The sequence below is a fragment of the Priapulus caudatus genome, unplaced genomic scaffold, assembly GCF_000485595.1.
Source record: "Priapulus caudatus unplaced genomic scaffold, Priapulus_caudatus-5.0.1 Scaffold109, whole genome shotgun sequence".
NCBI lineage: Eukaryota > Metazoa > Priapulida > Priapulimorpha > Priapulimorphida > Priapulidae > Priapulus > Priapulus caudatus.
Genome location: NW_014577170.1, coordinates 80,713 through 97,376, shown reverse-complemented (window position 1 = coordinate 97,376; position 16,664 = coordinate 80,713). Strand labels below are relative to the sequence as shown.

General features: G+C 45.1%; 3 protein-coding genes across 3 annotated transcripts in view; 1 reads left to right on the top strand and 2 right to left on the bottom strand.

The window, feature by feature from the left end:
- Positions 1-5,867: 5,867 nt before the first annotated feature.
- LOC106805319 (prostatic acid phosphatase-like) lies at positions 5,868-8,789 on the bottom strand. The gene has a single exon (XM_014806863.1). The coding sequence runs from the start codon at positions 8,655-8,657 to the stop codon at positions 7,287-7,289; it is 1,371 nt and encodes a 456-aa protein (XP_014662349.1). The 5' UTR covers positions 8,658-8,789; the 3' UTR covers positions 5,868-7,286.
- A 1,238-nt stretch (positions 8,790-10,027) lies between these two features.
- LOC106805324 (protein Njmu-R1-like) overlaps positions 10,028-16,664 on the bottom strand; it is an 11,702-nt gene continuing 5,065 nt past the window's right edge. Inside the window, exons 2-11 of the mRNA XM_014806874.1 lie at positions 15,715-15,849; positions 15,467-15,592; positions 15,198-15,309; positions 14,962-15,066; positions 12,500-12,616; positions 12,076-12,140; positions 11,720-11,898; positions 11,312-11,412; positions 10,960-11,030; positions 10,028-10,650 (exon numbers count right to left, since the gene is read on the bottom strand). Coding sequence (XP_014662360.1) covers positions 10,509-10,650; positions 10,960-11,030; positions 11,312-11,412; positions 11,720-11,898; positions 12,076-12,140; positions 12,500-12,616; positions 14,962-15,066; positions 15,198-15,309; positions 15,467-15,592; positions 15,715-15,849 — 1,153 coding nt within the window. The 3' untranslated portion in view covers positions 10,028-10,508. The remainder of the gene's footprint in view (positions 10,651-10,959; positions 11,031-11,311; positions 11,413-11,719; positions 11,899-12,075; positions 12,141-12,499; positions 12,617-14,961; positions 15,067-15,197; positions 15,310-15,466; positions 15,593-15,714; positions 15,850-16,664) is intronic.
- LOC106805323 (prostatic acid phosphatase-like) lies at positions 12,822-14,867 on the top strand. Its single transcript, XM_014806872.1, has one exon. It carries the CDS (start codon positions 12,845-12,847, stop codon positions 14,222-14,224), a length of 1,380 nt encoding a protein of 459 aa, XP_014662358.1. The 5' UTR covers positions 12,822-12,844; the 3' UTR covers positions 14,225-14,867.

Below are 16,664 nucleotides of genomic sequence, written 5' to 3'. Positions count from 1 at the left end.
GGCGGCAGCGGCGGCGGCTGCGGCGGCGGGCGGGGATGCCCACGCGGGTGCGGCGACGGGCCGCGACGAGCCGTCGTACTGGAACGCTACGTTGCTGTGGTCGACCGTCGGCGCGACGCCGCCGTCGACGTTCTGTTCCGAATTCGACATGTTGTTCTGTCAGCGCGCGCGCGTGCAGCGACGCGCGTTCACGCGCGCATCGGGGTTAGTCCGGCAGGGGGCGCTACCGGATCCGCGGCGAATCCGCCGTCGTTCCCACGGGGTCACCGCGCGGATGGGCGAACGTGCGGGGGCAGTCTACGAGGCGGCGGACGTCCGCTTGTTCCTCGTCGTCGTCATCGCACGCCGCGCCGATCGCTTGCTCCGAGAGATGTCGTCTTCGCACCTGTCCGAAAAGAGATGCGAAATGAACGATCGTCAGAAATGAAACGATCAGCGGAAATGGAACGATCGTCGGAAATGGAATGGCTGACAGAAATGGAGTGATCGTCAGAATCGGAATGACGATTGGAAACAGATCGACTGTCGGAAAAGGAACGATCATCGGAAATGGATGGATCATCGGAAGCGTAACCATTATCGGAAATGGAACGATCATTAACAACGGAATGATTCGGAAATGCAACAATTATCGCAAGCGGAATAATCATCCGAAATGGAACGATCGTCATAAAACAGAACGACCATCGAAAATGGAATGCTCACTGGAACCGGTAAAACAGTCCGGTCAAGACCATACCCTGGGAAACTTTCGGCGAGCCAGAATCCGAGACAATTTCGGGAGACAGACGTTTGCGAATGAACTAGAAGAGTGGCACGCGTTCGCGTTGGTTTACATACTCCAGCGCTCACTCGCGCGCGCCTGCCACAACCGTCTCCTTTAAAAAGAAACGCATCTGCGGGCATCTGCATCGGCTGTCGCGTGCGCGCGGCGCATTCCGCAAATAAGTTTTCGGAAGAGGGTCCTCGAAAAAATGTAGCGCGCCCGGCAACTGCCAGACATCAGGGCAGATGGTTACCACATGCACGCGGGGGCAACTAATCCTACGCTAGCGGCTTAGCAGCTACATTAACATGTACGTGCTGGTGGCAGCAGCAGCAGCAGCAGCGATGATCATCATGCCTCCACAGAGCCTGATCACGATGCTCCATGCGTCAACCGTTACACCCGCACCTTCGCTTGTACACCGAGGCGATTGTACCATGCCAAACGGCATCCATTAAAATGATTTCACCGATCTTTTAGAGCGAGCGAGCGAATGCGCTGCCCCGGTGGAAAAACAGGCACATATTGTTCGATGATCGGCAACAGTCAGTCCAGTCCTCAGCTTCGCAGTTGCTTTTAAAAATCGCAAAAATTTCACAGATCGGCTTTCGAAAGAACGAAAGCGAATGCGTCATCTCGTTCTCGCGAGAAAACCGACATTCGTGGGCCGCTTTTTGCGCGCCGTGCAAAAACTCGAAAAGCACACAAAACGTACGCGTACACACCTGCAACAAGCCGATCGACCAACAGACCACCAGATTCGCACAAAACACACATCCGTAAGCGCCTGAGCCAACAGATCTCCCCCGTACGTGGATGCACAATTAAAAATGGCCCAGCTAGTCTTGTCCCTGTTAGCTCTGTGGTAAGTACCTTGTTTTTTTGCGCGTCTCCGCCGAAAAACCTGTTGTGCCCTCTACCAGGTCGACGTTAGCGCTGCGGCGTATTGTATGTACCTGTCCGCGGAAAGTGTCAAGCGCCATTCTGTCGTTCATCAACCTGTCGACTGGCAGTTACATTTACAGCCAGAGGCCATGGGCATTAGTTCTACAGTCAAGGAACTTTATCGGACACCGTTCTCGCCTGCAACGATCTGCGCACGCGCGCACGCACGCGCGTATTTACACGGCGAAATTAGCAATGCCGTATTCGGTTTCCAGAAATGCAGAGAAAATATCCGCCGCGCCTAGGGGAGAGAATATATTAAATTTGAAACAATCTCCAGTGCTACTGAGCACTACTGTTGCTTCTGCGCCGGCGGTGGCTCTCGCTCGCACGCGTCCGTCTGGAAACAGTCAGCAGATGCCCCCGCGCGCAGAGTGGGGGGGGGGTGCTCAAAGCCTCAAACAGTGACGGCTATAGGTGTAGCAGTAACAGCCTGGAAACGGCTGTTACGGGGTAATTACACGCGGCATCGGCAGTTCGGCACACGTAGTAATCTGAAACTACACGCGGGCGAAAAATACACGCCAACACGGCCTCGGGTTTTAGACTGCATGGCTGCTTGCCATTGACGCGCGCGCGCGCACACAAGTCAGCGCCCCCTGCTTCTATCTCTTCCTCCCCACCTCCCCCTCTCAAGACAGAATTTTAACGACGTTGGCGCACTCGCTTCGGCGGCGGCGGCAGCGGCACGATAATTTTTCACTCCCGGCGCGATAATTTTTCACTCCCGGTTCGACGCGGCGATTTTTAACAGCATTGAGACGGTAGCATGGCGCGGATTACCGCGTACACCCCCGTGCACGCACAGAGACGGGTGTCAGCGGAGTCAACTCGAAACAATCTGGGCTCCAGATGGAACGAGGAATCTGATGATGGCTTTGCGAGAGAACGCACCTCTCTGCCATCTGGGCTATCATTCACATTGAGTTATAACTTTCCCTCACCTCTCAAAAGGTTGCAGCAAAAGAGGCGGGCTGGCTATACACGCCCAAAACTACATGGGATGAAGTTTACAACGAGAAGAGAAAGAGAGATGCAAGCTATTAAGCCTATAACATCAAGTTTATTTTCGATGTGCTCGGCCAACGTTAACTAGCAAAAACGCATCAATGTCGACTGATAATGATCCCCGCTTGGAATTTTCAACCGCAACTCAGCAGTACAGTGCACATCCGTGCTGCTATTTTAAAAGCCCATGCCACCCCCCCCCCTCTATCAGAAACAAGAAATGCCGATCTGCTAAACTAACAAATTTTTCCTGCAAACACGCCATGCGGTTTTCCTTCGTCGCGAACGCGCAGCAGCAGCAGCAGCAGCAGCATCGGCAGCAGCCTTTTGCACTTACGCACGCGCGGCAGCAGAGTGGCATCTGTGCTCCTTCGTGATCAGATCAAGTTAGACACGAATTGAAGGCGCTTTTTGTCGCATCCTGTAAGCAATCTCTTGCCCTCACAACGGCGCTCCTGCTCTTAAACGACCGGGACGAGATGTCACCGCGCGCGCGCACGCTGATCAAACTCCGATTTTGCTGGCACATGAATCGCAACTGGCTAGAAGTAGAAGATCGGCGAGGAAATCAACCCCGTGTGGATGATGCGCACGGCAAGTGCAGGAATTTCACGTATCAGTGGCGGACAAAAACCTCTGTTTAATATTTTGCTTTTATGATGAGATGCACATGGAAGCATTCTGCAGGGTACCGTGGCCTCTAGCTATGGCAACATACAGCATGCATGAAAACTGAAAGTCAATATTGAGACGATCCTAAAACTGAAATGCCTCTCTGGGTACAAATCCCACTACTGAAACTGGTGATCCTTGCCACATACACCTACAAGTCAGTATATATATATATATACATATGTATCACTTTATATATATATATATAAAGTGATACAGAGTGTCAGCATGGTAATATACCCTGATGGAACACTTCCTTATCATATATGTATGATAACCGATGGTGCAAATCAGAACATTAAAGGCATAAGACGACCATTGATTATGCAATTTTAACGAATGCTACAGTAACTGGCACCTTGTGTAGTTAATAAGTACATTACCTTATAGCCAAACGCGTATTAGTTTGTCCAATATCACTGCTGGTTACTAAGAAATGTCCAATTGAAATCCGCGGTCAAATAAATCCGTTGTTGACAGTTACAACCCGCCATGACCGGCCGTAACCGGCGAGGCGGTGTCATACAGATTATAGTGCACCGGACATTTTCGCACGTATGCTCAGCCGTCAGTGATTTCGATCCTTGTGGTCTGAGTGCACATTCCGTACGTAACTTATGGTTTTACTTTTGGGATTCGGGAATAAATGAATATACGAAGATCTTGAGATTACAAGCAACATATAATATGTGAAAAGGATATGCCGTCACTGCCGTCACTGCCGTCACTAGGCAAACAATTTACCCGGGACAAACAATTCGATGCTCAACATCCTGTAGCAACATATGAGGTCACCGAACCGAAATCGATGCTTATTTTGTTGGCAATAAATTTAGCGTTGGCGCCAGATTACCGAATTTACGGATTTCAATTAGACATTTCTTAGTAATTAGCAGTGATATTGGACAAACTAATACGCGTTTGGCTATAAGGTAATGTACTTATTAACTACACAAGGTGCCAGTTACTGTAGCATTCGTCAACTTTGCATAATCGATGGAAATATTATGCCTTTAACATGTACACGCATATCTGTGATACTGTACAAAGATTGCTTGTACACACTACACACATGTTTAAAATATATCACCAAGAGAAGAGCTGCTTTGCAGGAATACAGACAGTGTCCAGTTGGACCAGTTTATACATAACGTAACACTACTATGGAATATATGTAATTATATATCCCTAATGTTACTAGTCTACAGAAAGCGAACATAGCATACACAGCAACATATGAAATGGAGAAATACAAACTAGGGGCAAGCAGCTTGGGGGAGGGGGCAGTATCTAAACAGGAGCAGCTAGAGGTATTGATTTTACTGTCACATATCCGAGATTCATTTTCAAACATTCTTCAGGGCATTTCAGTGAAAGAGCAAGAGCCCTCAACCAATGCTTGCAGCTACATCATTACTTTGCACGCTGTACTTGAATTAACAATACAGCCTCTACATTTTCCTAGATTATCAAAAACTCACCATCAACAGCAATTTTTTTATTCCTAGTGCATCAGAACTGTAGTAACACAGAGGGCAGCAATACATCTTGATACTTGTTGACAGAATTGTGTGATTAATGAATTATACTGGCTCACGATTGAGTGGTTGTGATGCCATTCCGATGCACAACTGTGCCATTTATAATCCGTCACGATAATGTTGCATTCGTCAATGAGCCAAAACTGGCAAAAGTGTAAATTACACTAACTGATGAAAAATGCACTTCTCTACTACTCTCTGGTGCAAAATTAGAATTCACATCGGCACAAAACACTGTCACTAGCAATCGTGTATTATTTACCCAGACAACATACGAAAAGAGGCGACTAGTAGTAGTAGTAATAGTAGTAGTAGTACTAGTACTAGTAGTACCAGTAGTAGTAGTACTAGTAGTGGTAGTAGTAGTAGTACTAGTACTAGTAGTACTAGTACTAGTAGTAGTACTAGTAGTACTAGTACTAGTACTAGTAGTAGTACTAGCCTAGGTAAGTAAGACTAAGACTAAGAGGGAGACAACGTAACACAAAATAGTGCCATTTTTGACGCCGCCGATCACCAAATCTTACGTACACGTTAAAAGCTGAACATATAGATAATAATTAAACGAGTTTTTACCTTTGGTTGTTATATCCAGATCGATAACACAGCTAAATTTAAAAAGTTGACCCACTTTGCAAAATCCTGCAAACCAGTTTGCAGCTCCTGCCCCCTGGGGAGTGAATACAGAGACATCTATCGGGACTATTATGTTGCTTACTTTCATGCTTCTTTAGCACCAGAAAATATACTAAAAAGTATACTTTCCTAGCGAAAATAACGACTCATATATTTGAGTACATTTATTACGAACTGCTAAGTTAATGCAGCTAACTGGTTAGATATGCGTAGACACTTTTAATAAATAACTACGTGCAGTATGCGTGAGAGAATCTAGTAAGCAAAATATAATGATATTGCCACAACCACAATTTATAGTAAAAAATAAATGAGATGGATACTTTATTCATTATCAATCACATGTTAAAAACAATCTGCAAAAATTGTCCAATCAAATTGTTATTTATTCAAATCCAGTTTGTCGTTTATGCAATTTTTATTATTTAACTTCTGACAATCAATAGCATTATATAAACCGTAAAACAGATATTTTTAACTTGCACTCTAATATATAATAAGGTGTAACAAGCTGAATAATAAAACCCAACAAACAAGATGCTGACAAAGCAAAGCGCATGCTAATGGACGGATGTATGTGCATTCAACTCGATCCACTATTATGCATATTACATGGCACAATAAAAATTCACCGTTAAAATGGTCGTTCACATTACAAACAGTACATTACAACTCAAACGACAGATAATAAATTGTTAGAAAATCGGACAGTTTAAACCTGCAAGATTCACCAATATAAATACCACTAGACGTGAATAAATATACGTCTCGTTTAGAAAAATGGAATCACAGGCACGTATACACACAAAAGCAGTTCAGAAAAGATTGTAAGGACTTCTTTTTTTTAATAAAACAAATTAAAAGATGCTGTTAGTTGACATTACACTTCATAAAGCTGAGATGGCACGGCTCCAATGACACTTACAATCCGGCATGCAGCTCCACCTACTGGTTAGATGGGAACCATCTAATCAGTAGTATATATTTTAATACATGACAAAAATGAGGAACAAGTCTGTCAGCACTAACAGTGGAAATTGTTGCAAACCAAGTCAAGTGACTAGCAGTTTTCTGAACAGTATAATTCAGGATGAAGCATGTTTAAAATAATTCACTGGCCGAAAGTATCACCAATCCAGTTCATGGAGTAAGAGGCTATTCACAATTACCAATACCTTCACGAGCATAAATGCTGGAGGAGAGGGTCAATAGCAATTTTACACCTTTAATAATACAAATGTTTGCTTATACCTTCCCTCCAAATGCCCAAATATCAGCATTGGAGAAAAGATGTGAAAATGTGTAGGGTGTATACACTAGTTAGTGGTGACATTGATAATTGTGAACTACCCCTAACTCAAACAGCACAACATAAATCAATCATTTTTCATGAAATCGTCAACTTGGGTAAGATGCAAATAATTATTATCACAAGGAATTTGGTCAGAAAAATATACTAGAATGATATTTAAAATATCAAACTGAAAAGTCAGCAGTATGTTTTGAATCAACACGGTTGAGTGAAAATTAACCACGATAGATCTGATATTTAAAATATATAACAAATTTGTATCACTTCAAGTGTGGTCCTCAGCACGACATATTACATGGTTGCAACAAACCCTTAAAATTGACTGGGAATGTTGACCGAAAACCAAGAAAGAAATAGGTAAACGAAATAGACACAGCCGAATACGTGTTAGGGGTATCACGACACATCATGGGTCGGTATGCACGTCAACAGGGTCACTCACAGCCATATGCTCGCTGTCATTGATATCGGCCGCAAACCGACGATAATAATGACGATTCTTCGCCCGCCTGCGAAATCCGACGAAGCACACGCCCACTAGAACTAACAAAGCAAGCAAAGCGACAGCGACGACAAGCGCCGTACCGAGGTTAGCCGGGTTAATCTTTGCAACAATCAAGTCCAACATGGCGCCCGTTACCTGACACTCGCTCCTCACGTCCGCCGGGACCATGTCCCGGCAGCCATCGACGAATCTCGCGAGCGGACACGGGTCCGCACAGCCCGGCAGCAGCGCGGTGAGGTCGTGCAGGTCGTCGTCGTCGTCGCGCCTCTGCGTCGTCGTCGTCGCGTTCCTGTAGAGCACCTTCACCGAGAACTCGCCCTCAGCGAACTCGTGCAGCTCGACGATCGCCGTCGCCGTGTACGGCGGGATGCGGCCGTCAAAGACGCGCATGGCGCCGAGGAACGGAGCGACGGTCGTGTCGTGCGCCGAGTAGACGAAAAACTTCTCGCCCGCCGCGTCCGACGCCGCGCGGTCGCTCATGTGCCGCACGACCTCGCCGAGCAGCGGACCACCCTTCAGCCGGCTCATCTCGTCGTTGTAGAAGTCAAAGGTCATGTCGAGGTCGCTGAGCGCGCGCATGTGCTCGAACGCGGCGTCGGCGTCGCCGCCGCCGCCGATCCAGCGCGTCATGTTGTGCTGGTGCTCGCAGAACACCGTGTCGAATATCGACCACACGTTGGAGAGGAGCGCCTTGGTGCCGGCCCACCGCGTCAGCCGCTCCAGGAACGGCTGCTCCCTCTCCTGTGTGCTGAGGAACGCCTCGCTCTGCCTCGCCGCCGTCAGCAGCGCGTCGTATCGCGGGCACGGCGCGTCGTGCATCAGCAGGTAGTCCTCGGACTCGGTGTGCACCGGGATCGGCTGCCAGCGTATGTCGGGGTCCCACCTCTGCGCTCCCATCGGTTCGTAGAGACCCGCCAGGTTGCACTGCGCGCTCATGAGCGTGCGATCGACGTCCGTGCTTCGGACGTGAATCTCTTTGCGAACGTAAGAGCTGTTCAGAAAGCCGTCGTAGCGTCTGCGGAGCCAGCGTCCCAGGTTAAATTGCTCGTTCATGCCCACCGTAGTTAACTGACCCCAGCCCTGAGGCCAGCTGTCTTCTTTATTTGGATCATTCGGGATAGGGACGGAATAGGTCGGACTTCTATCACCGTGTCTAAACAGTACGTGAACTAATCTAAGACTCGATTCGGGTGCCCCAGATGACTTTACTACGCTTCCTAACACTAATGAAGCGATCAGAACAACGCTGTAAATTAAACGGCGGGGGACCATTACGGTAACTCTGGAATAATACGAAAATATACTATTAATTTAAATATAATCCGAGATTGAAATAAAAACTACAAGTATAAGGATGCGAATCTTACAAGTATTGACATATTGTAAACATAAGGCGGAATCGACTGTAGCGCTGTCGCAATCGAAGCGGCCTCTGCCAACTAGCGACACCTTTCCATGATAAATGTAATAAATTAAATTATTAATTAAAGAGCAACGTTGTACCGGAGTATTTCGACGCTCTGCATCCTGTGCATGGTGTACATCCCGAGCTGTATATAATAACTTTCTCCCCCCTCTCTCTCTCTCTTTCTCTCTCCGTCTCTCCCTCTTTTTTTCCTTGGCACTCCATCTCTCTATCTTTCTCCTTCCCATTCTCTCTCTCATCCATCTCTTTCTCTCTCTCTCTCTCTGTCACTCTCTCACCCATCCTCTGTCGTTCTCTCTGCCCCCCTCTCCCCTCTTTCTCTCCCCCTCTTCTTGATATTCCTCTCTTCCCATCTACACCGATCTCTCTCTCCTTCACCCCTCTTTCTGTACCATCTCGCTTTCTCTCCCCCCCCTTCTCTCTTCATCTCTCTCTTCTTCTTTCTCTCTCTCTCTCATCTCCTCATCTCTCTCTCTCTCTTCTCTACTCTCTCATCTCTCTCTCTCTCTCTCTCTCTGCTACATCTCTTCATCTCTCCTCTCTCTCTCTCTCTTCTCTTCTCTTCTCCTCTCTCTCTCTCTCATCTCTCTCTCTCGCTCATCTCTCTCTTCTCTCTCTCTCCTCTCTCTCTCTCTCTCTTCTCTCTCTCTTCTCTCGCTCTCTCTCTCTCTCTCTCTCTCTCCTCTCTCTCCTTCTCTCTCTCTTCTCGTCTCTCTCTCTCTCTCTCTCTCTCTCTCTCTCTCTCTCTCATCTCTCTTCTCTCTCTCTAATGGCATAATTATGATTGTATAATTACGTGTGGTTACGTGGTGCGGACAGTCGGACACTTTAATGTGTCAGAGAATGGAAAGGAACAGCAGGTGCAGGAAAACCCAGCGAGTAGTGGTCAAGCGAACACAGAGGTACAAAATTATGCACTGGTACCGCGATGGTAAAGTGTCCAAAATTAATATTCTGATAGAACGTCACTAGATCGATGTCTGTAATCACTGATTGTAATAGCTCATGTCTCCACGGTGTTCAACAGACAAAGCTAAGGTGGATAGATGTGCGGTATTGAGAACGTTATTAATTAATATAACTCTGTGGATTACACTATACAGACAGTTTTCAATATTATAATGTAATATTATTGTGGAATATATAATATTATATCATTGTATCCCAATTCATTGTAAAGTCATGTACCTTCTGCCATAATAAATTAATGCCAAAATTCATTAAATAGATTTAATTTTAATACATAATTAGTTACCAATACCTGTTCAACGACATGCACAGTATGACAAACCACAAACCTACTTGACCAACAAATGTGAATAACAACACAATTAACTAAATATTTACAATAACTAACTTTGCAATTAGTCATTTCATTGTTTTGGTCTTCCTCTTCCATCCCTATTTTGAAGCACTTAAATACAAGTACAAGAAACTTACAAGAGACAAGAGAGAGAAGAAACTCAAGTTTGGGGAATGCTTTAAAAAACATAAAAACGTCTTCAAATTAAATCAGACAAATAAAAATAATAGAATACTGGCAATTTAAGATTTGTGGTCAGAAAAGCATCAGAATGCATCCCTACTTCCTTGAAAAAATTCCCCCAGCTCCACATTTGGCCAAAGCCGAACCGATTTATAGCTTCCTGACTTTATCACTTCGCGCAGGCATATATAAATGTGTACACGTATATACATCAGGCCACCACGGCTTGCAAGAACTCTCCCAAGATGCTGACGACATTCTTTGCATCGACAGACGAGGTGAACTGCTGCTCGGACCTCACCATCTCCAGCAGAATGTCATGGTTGCCACTCTGCTGCAGAAATATGAAGCACCTGCAAAACGATGCCGGAATTACTTAGAATAATTATTCACCCCAAGATCTTGGGCGTCTACACCGGATCTGACGTGTATATGTTATCTTATCATGAGCGGAGTGTAACTCCAGTTCTTTACATCATTTGAAGAAAACCAGTGCCTATATTGTGAATGGTACATTCGGAGGAAAAACGTTACCACGACAAAACACGACTGGCACAACGGGTGCCAGAGGAGCTAATTAGAATACATTTTTTCCCATGATGCACTAATCATGTGTTTAAAAGAACAATTAACGCTTCTAAAAGCCGATTGAGTATACAAACCTGTACAATGCATAATGGTCATTTTCTGCCTGCCTTATGAGCCGCTTTACAATATTCATGTTCTGTATCGTCTGAAACAAATGTCAATACAGAACTCTCACTATACAGGTCAGTGTCTTGCCCACATTAACACGCTGTCGAACATCACTGCCATGTGTTCATCTACTTACACTGCAGTATTACCAGTAAATGATTGATCATTGTCACAGTACTGAACTCTCACATCACACCATGCATTACATTTTGGTATCAAAATGCAACTCACCAACAGTAGACATAATTTTTCTCTCTGGAAACGTGCAGACTCACACAGACAGAAAAAAAGCGAAAACCAAATCAGAGGAGAAATTACCTTGAGTTTGTAGCTTTCAATCACTTCCCTGACATGCACAGCACCTCCCGACGGGCTTTTCAAAAGAGCTTCGGCCCACTTTTGGCAAAAACTATTGCACTCTGTAAGATGAAAAAGAATACGAAGCACTCTCTCATGAATTAGCCGAGAGTTAAAAGTTCCTACGCATTCTTAAGCATTCCCGTTTTCTAACCATGCAACCAACACCGCCTATCTGTCAAAAAACAAGACTGCGGATGACACCGTCGATCAATTTCACAACCTGCCGATGAGTCGAGCGGACGAGAGCTTTTTGGGAATGCTCGGATTCCGACAGTGCTTAGAACCGTGTGCACATATTCGCACGCAGTGCTGCAGTTCGAGCAATGCTCGTCGCCGATTGCTGATTTCCGCGCACTTCGGACGAACCTGTTGAGCTAAACTCGGCGGCGTCGTCACGGACGCTCAGCCACACGGTTCTCTCCCCGTCGCCATCCATCGACGCCGGCAGCAGACTACCCCCAGGTGGCACCTCGGGAGAACCGCGCGCCTCGGAAGACGGACTTTTGTGCTGGATTAATTCCGAGAGACTGCAACACTTTATGAACCTGCAAGACATAAAGCCGATGCGTGCATATTGTGTGCAGCAGTTCGTGTGATTAATTACAACAAAAAATCACGTATTATATATATATACGTATATATGTATAAGTATTATGTATACGTATGTATACGTATTATATAGGATAATTCGTGGCCAAAACAATAGACATGCACTAACTTACTTTTTAACGTCACTTTTAAACTTATCATCGTCTCCATCTATCTCCAGCTTCAAACCTAATAATGCCTGCAAATATAAACAAACAAAATAATATCAACCCAAACAATAAGTAATACATACATACATACCCATACAATAATATGATGAACTACAGGAAAAGCATATGGAACATCTCCACTTTAATTTCTGTGCTATTCTCTCCTTGACAAGCGTCTCTTCTTAACAGATTTAAATAATAATATTCAGTGAAGCTCTTAGATAAAGGTAAATATAATATTTTTTTAAATAATATAACTCCTACATTTTGGACAACAACAAGGAAATGACACCATCTTTGTGGAAAATATATAACACCGAAAGAATGAGCACATGCACTGATCATCTTTTCAATTGGAATTGTGCAGCGTTACACTAGTATGACTTACCATGTGAATGAGATAAGCCACACCATCCTTTAGCTTTTCTACACAACGAGATGCAAACATCACAGACGCATTGTACCACTCAGACAAGTGCTCCTGTATTTGGGGCAAATCCATGGACTGAAGTAAAAAGAAATGCGTAAGTACAATGTAGCCGAGTGCGACCAACGGTCCTCGATCTTGGCTAATATAATGTTAGAAAATCAAATTTAATTAATCACTAGTTATCTTATTTGTTATTACATTGTTTATGTGTATAAGAACTAATACTGTTCCTCGTATTGAGAATTATTCACTTTGTACAATTTCAATACGATAGCTGCCACTAGGTGGCAGCACTAAACCATCATGGCAGCTACAAATTTTTTGCCTTGTTTTGCTGTTGTTGTATGTTTTGTTTTGCTTGCAGAAAAACGGACATTAGCTGACGCCCCCACCTCACTGCGGCTAGTACAGCTGCTCTACCGTCACGGTGACCGCAGTCCGGTCTATAGAGTGCCAATTAAAACTGACGTGCACACAGAGGCAGACTGGCCCCAGGGATGGGGTCAGCTAACTACAGAAGGCATGATCCAACACTACAAACTGGGACGCTGGCTCCGCAGACGCTACGACGGCTTTCTGAGCAGCTCTTACGTTCGCAAAGAGATTCACGTCCGAAGCACGGACTACGATCGCACGCTCATGAGCGCGCAGTGCAACCTGGCGGGTCTCTACGAACCGACGGGAGCGCAGCGGTGGGACCCCGACATACGCTGGCAGCCGATCCCGGTGCACACCGAGTCCGAAGACTACCTGCTGATGCACAACGCGCCGTGCCCGCGATACGACGCGCTGGCATACAAATCATTCCACACGCCCGAGTTTCTGAAAATCGTCAAGGAGAATCAGGACTTCCTGGACCAGCTATCGCAGTGGGCGGGAGGAGCGCACGCGGACATCAGTGCCGCAAAGTCGATATACGACACGCTGTTCTGCGAGCGGGCTCACAACATGTCGTCGCCGGCATGGCTCACCGACGACGTGTACGACAGACTGCACGCGCTGCAGAACGCCGCCCTCATGGTGAAATTCGGCTACAAGGAGATGCTCCGGCTCTTGTCCGGCACGCTGCTCGGAGAATTCATCGCCCACATGAAGGCCAAGGCCGGCGCCGCGGACGCGCCGAAGTTCGCGGACGGGATCGACGAAAAGCTGTTTGTCTACTCGGCGCACGACTCCACCGTCGCTCCGTTCCTTGGCGTCATGGGCGTGTTCAACGGCGAAAACCCGCCGTACACGGCGACGGCGATCGTCGAGCTGCACGAGTTCGCTGAGGGCGAGTTCTCGGTGAAGGTGCTCTACAGGAACGCGACGACGACGACGCAGACGCGCGACGACGACGACGACCTGCACGACCTCACCGCGCTGCTGCCGGGCTGCGCTGACCCGTGTCCGCTCGCGAGATTCGCTGAGATCTTCGTGGATATGGTCCCGGTCGACGTGAGGAAGGAGTGTGGGGGGGACGAGACGCCGATCGCGACACGCGACGACGGATGGAATACGCTTAGCGTCGCGATCATATCTGCTGTGATGTTTGTTTTAGGGGCCATTGTCATCGGGATTTGCACGTGTCTGGGGCGCTCCCGCCGACACACAAGCAACTACCGGAAATTACGCAGGTTCGACGAAGAGCTGGCCAACGGTAATGCAATAAATCTAGATGGTGAAGAAGATGGAGACCTTTGATGATAAGAATTTTTTCCAAGTGTAATAATATGAATTTTGTTAATAACACTAAATATTTTTTTTTTAAGTAGTCAATGTAAGGGCAAGAGAGAAATATATATATTATATCTATTAATAGCTATATTTGCATGATATAATTTTTACTGGTCCAAGCATATTAGAAATAATGACGAACCCGACTGCTAGTGCTGCCTTCCTGTGGTGATACAGACTATCTTGTTTGAGTTTACATTCACATGCTTTTAAGCAGAAACTTGTGATTTCTTACCCCTACTATTATTCAAGTGTAAAAATTAATAGTTATAATATTTAACAGTAATCATTCCATTTAGATATCAAACAGTTAAAATTGTTAGGTAAAACAAGCAAGGGCCAATTAAATTTAAACTAATGCTGAACATGAATATTTTTGTATTTAAAGAATAACAGTAATATAATTACTATAACAAGAGTAATTGCTATTTTATTTTCTATTATAGATATTAAATATCTACTCGAGCTTCAATATCAGGAAGCTTTCATGGGATACACTATAAAATTAATATTTTTTTCTAAATAACTTGTGTAAAATGTATTGGTTTTTTCCCATGTATATGTAAACTACTTCTAACATTCAATAAATATGGTTTGAAACGTCATCACTTTGAAAGTCATGATTTTCTGCATGTGTTTGCTCTTACATAATTAATAACACTTGTAAGAATGATGAATACTTAAGTTACTTTAAGTTTTAATACCTCTGCTTCTAACATGGGTAGCAGCATCTTACAATGTTCTCCTAGCTCATCACGGTAGTAATCTAGCACTCCTGTCTCATTCGTTATAAAACATGCAATATATTCCTGAAAAGGAAAAACAACAACATCATTACTGTTACACTATGACGGTGTAATGAAAATTAATGAAAGTATACATGAATCACGACACTGATGCATTTCTCCATGCATGGGGTAGTAGCAAAATTACGATTTACCTGAGAGCATACAGTCCCTTCATGATCAGTTTCCAACTGGGAAGAAGCACAATGTGATGGACGGAGAAGGCAAAAGTAGCAGACAACTGGGGAGTCAGAATCTTCAGAAATACTACAAAGTCAAGTTGATAAGTTGTTAGTTCTCAACGTGCAAATTTTGCAAGTCCAACTTTCACCAATTATTAATGTTCATTCATATCAATTATTCCATGTAAAGTGATAATATCATTAACCACATGCAAACAATACAAGATGACATGTGCTTCTACCTGAAGTCAAGAGCTGCTACGTTGCCAGTTCCGGAATACACGGTGCCCCTTGAAAATCGCTTTGCAAGGAAGCCACGCAGATCTGTTTCGTTGTCTGCCGTCAGGTCTGTGGCCAAGACAGATAGGCTGCGAAACAAATAGATTACCAGAAACATCAATGCCTCTACATGCCTATATCCCTACAATATGTACATGCCTACAGATACCCAGGCCGAGTTCATTATGACAGATAAAAGACCACCACCAACCTGAAATCTCTGTTAGTCACCTCCTCCTGCTGCAGAAAATCTAGCACTGTTGGTTGGGAACTCGGGTCTGAGCATGCGGCTCCATTGTCCGTGACAGTGTCACTGACATTGGAAGCATGTCTGTGTCTATCGGGTCTGAAAATACACAGGATATTGTGAAAGGGCCGAGGCAGGGCTCACGGAGACTTTGGCCGTTTACGAGAACGAAACAAGAGTATATAAATGTTATATATGCTGCTACCGAACTATCAGTGTTTATGTACTACATACTATAATTACAATTACACGTTGTTCAAATGCCAAAATTGTTCAAGTGTAAATGAAAGTACAATGGGCACTGGCACACACACATTTGAACAATTTGTACCATACTTATTGGTCTGTTCTTATTAGAACTGTGTAAATGATTAGTAGTGACACATATAGTACATAAACACGTATAGATATCTAGATCTTTAGTTATTCATGAAAACAGTCACAGTGCCTACCCGTGCACAAGCAATTGCCAATAACACGTATAAAATAATGTAGCACTGTGTGGACCCTGTTCAAGCAGGACTACATTTCCGTATCAAAGTTATCAGCGCCATGATTAAGTTGATGGACATCCCCTGGTTAGTTGTTAGCCAAGGCTCGACACTAGCGGTGGCCCGGTGGCCCGGGGCCACCAAAACTTGATGTCGGGCCACCAAAATTTCCAAAAGTTAAAATTTGGTGGCCCGACCGGGCCACTAAAATTTCAAAGTGTCTATGTGATAAAAATAATTGTTTCTTACGTGCTAATCTCATTCAAAAGAGAGCGAGCAATTCGCGGAGCGAGGGCACACGTACGCACGTGCAGCATTCTACCGCGGGCATACACGGCGGGCGCACGGTTTATCGATCGATCGTCTACTGCGGCTGCAACAAGCCACGTTATTGTGTTAGACGCGCGTGTTTATACCCCCGTC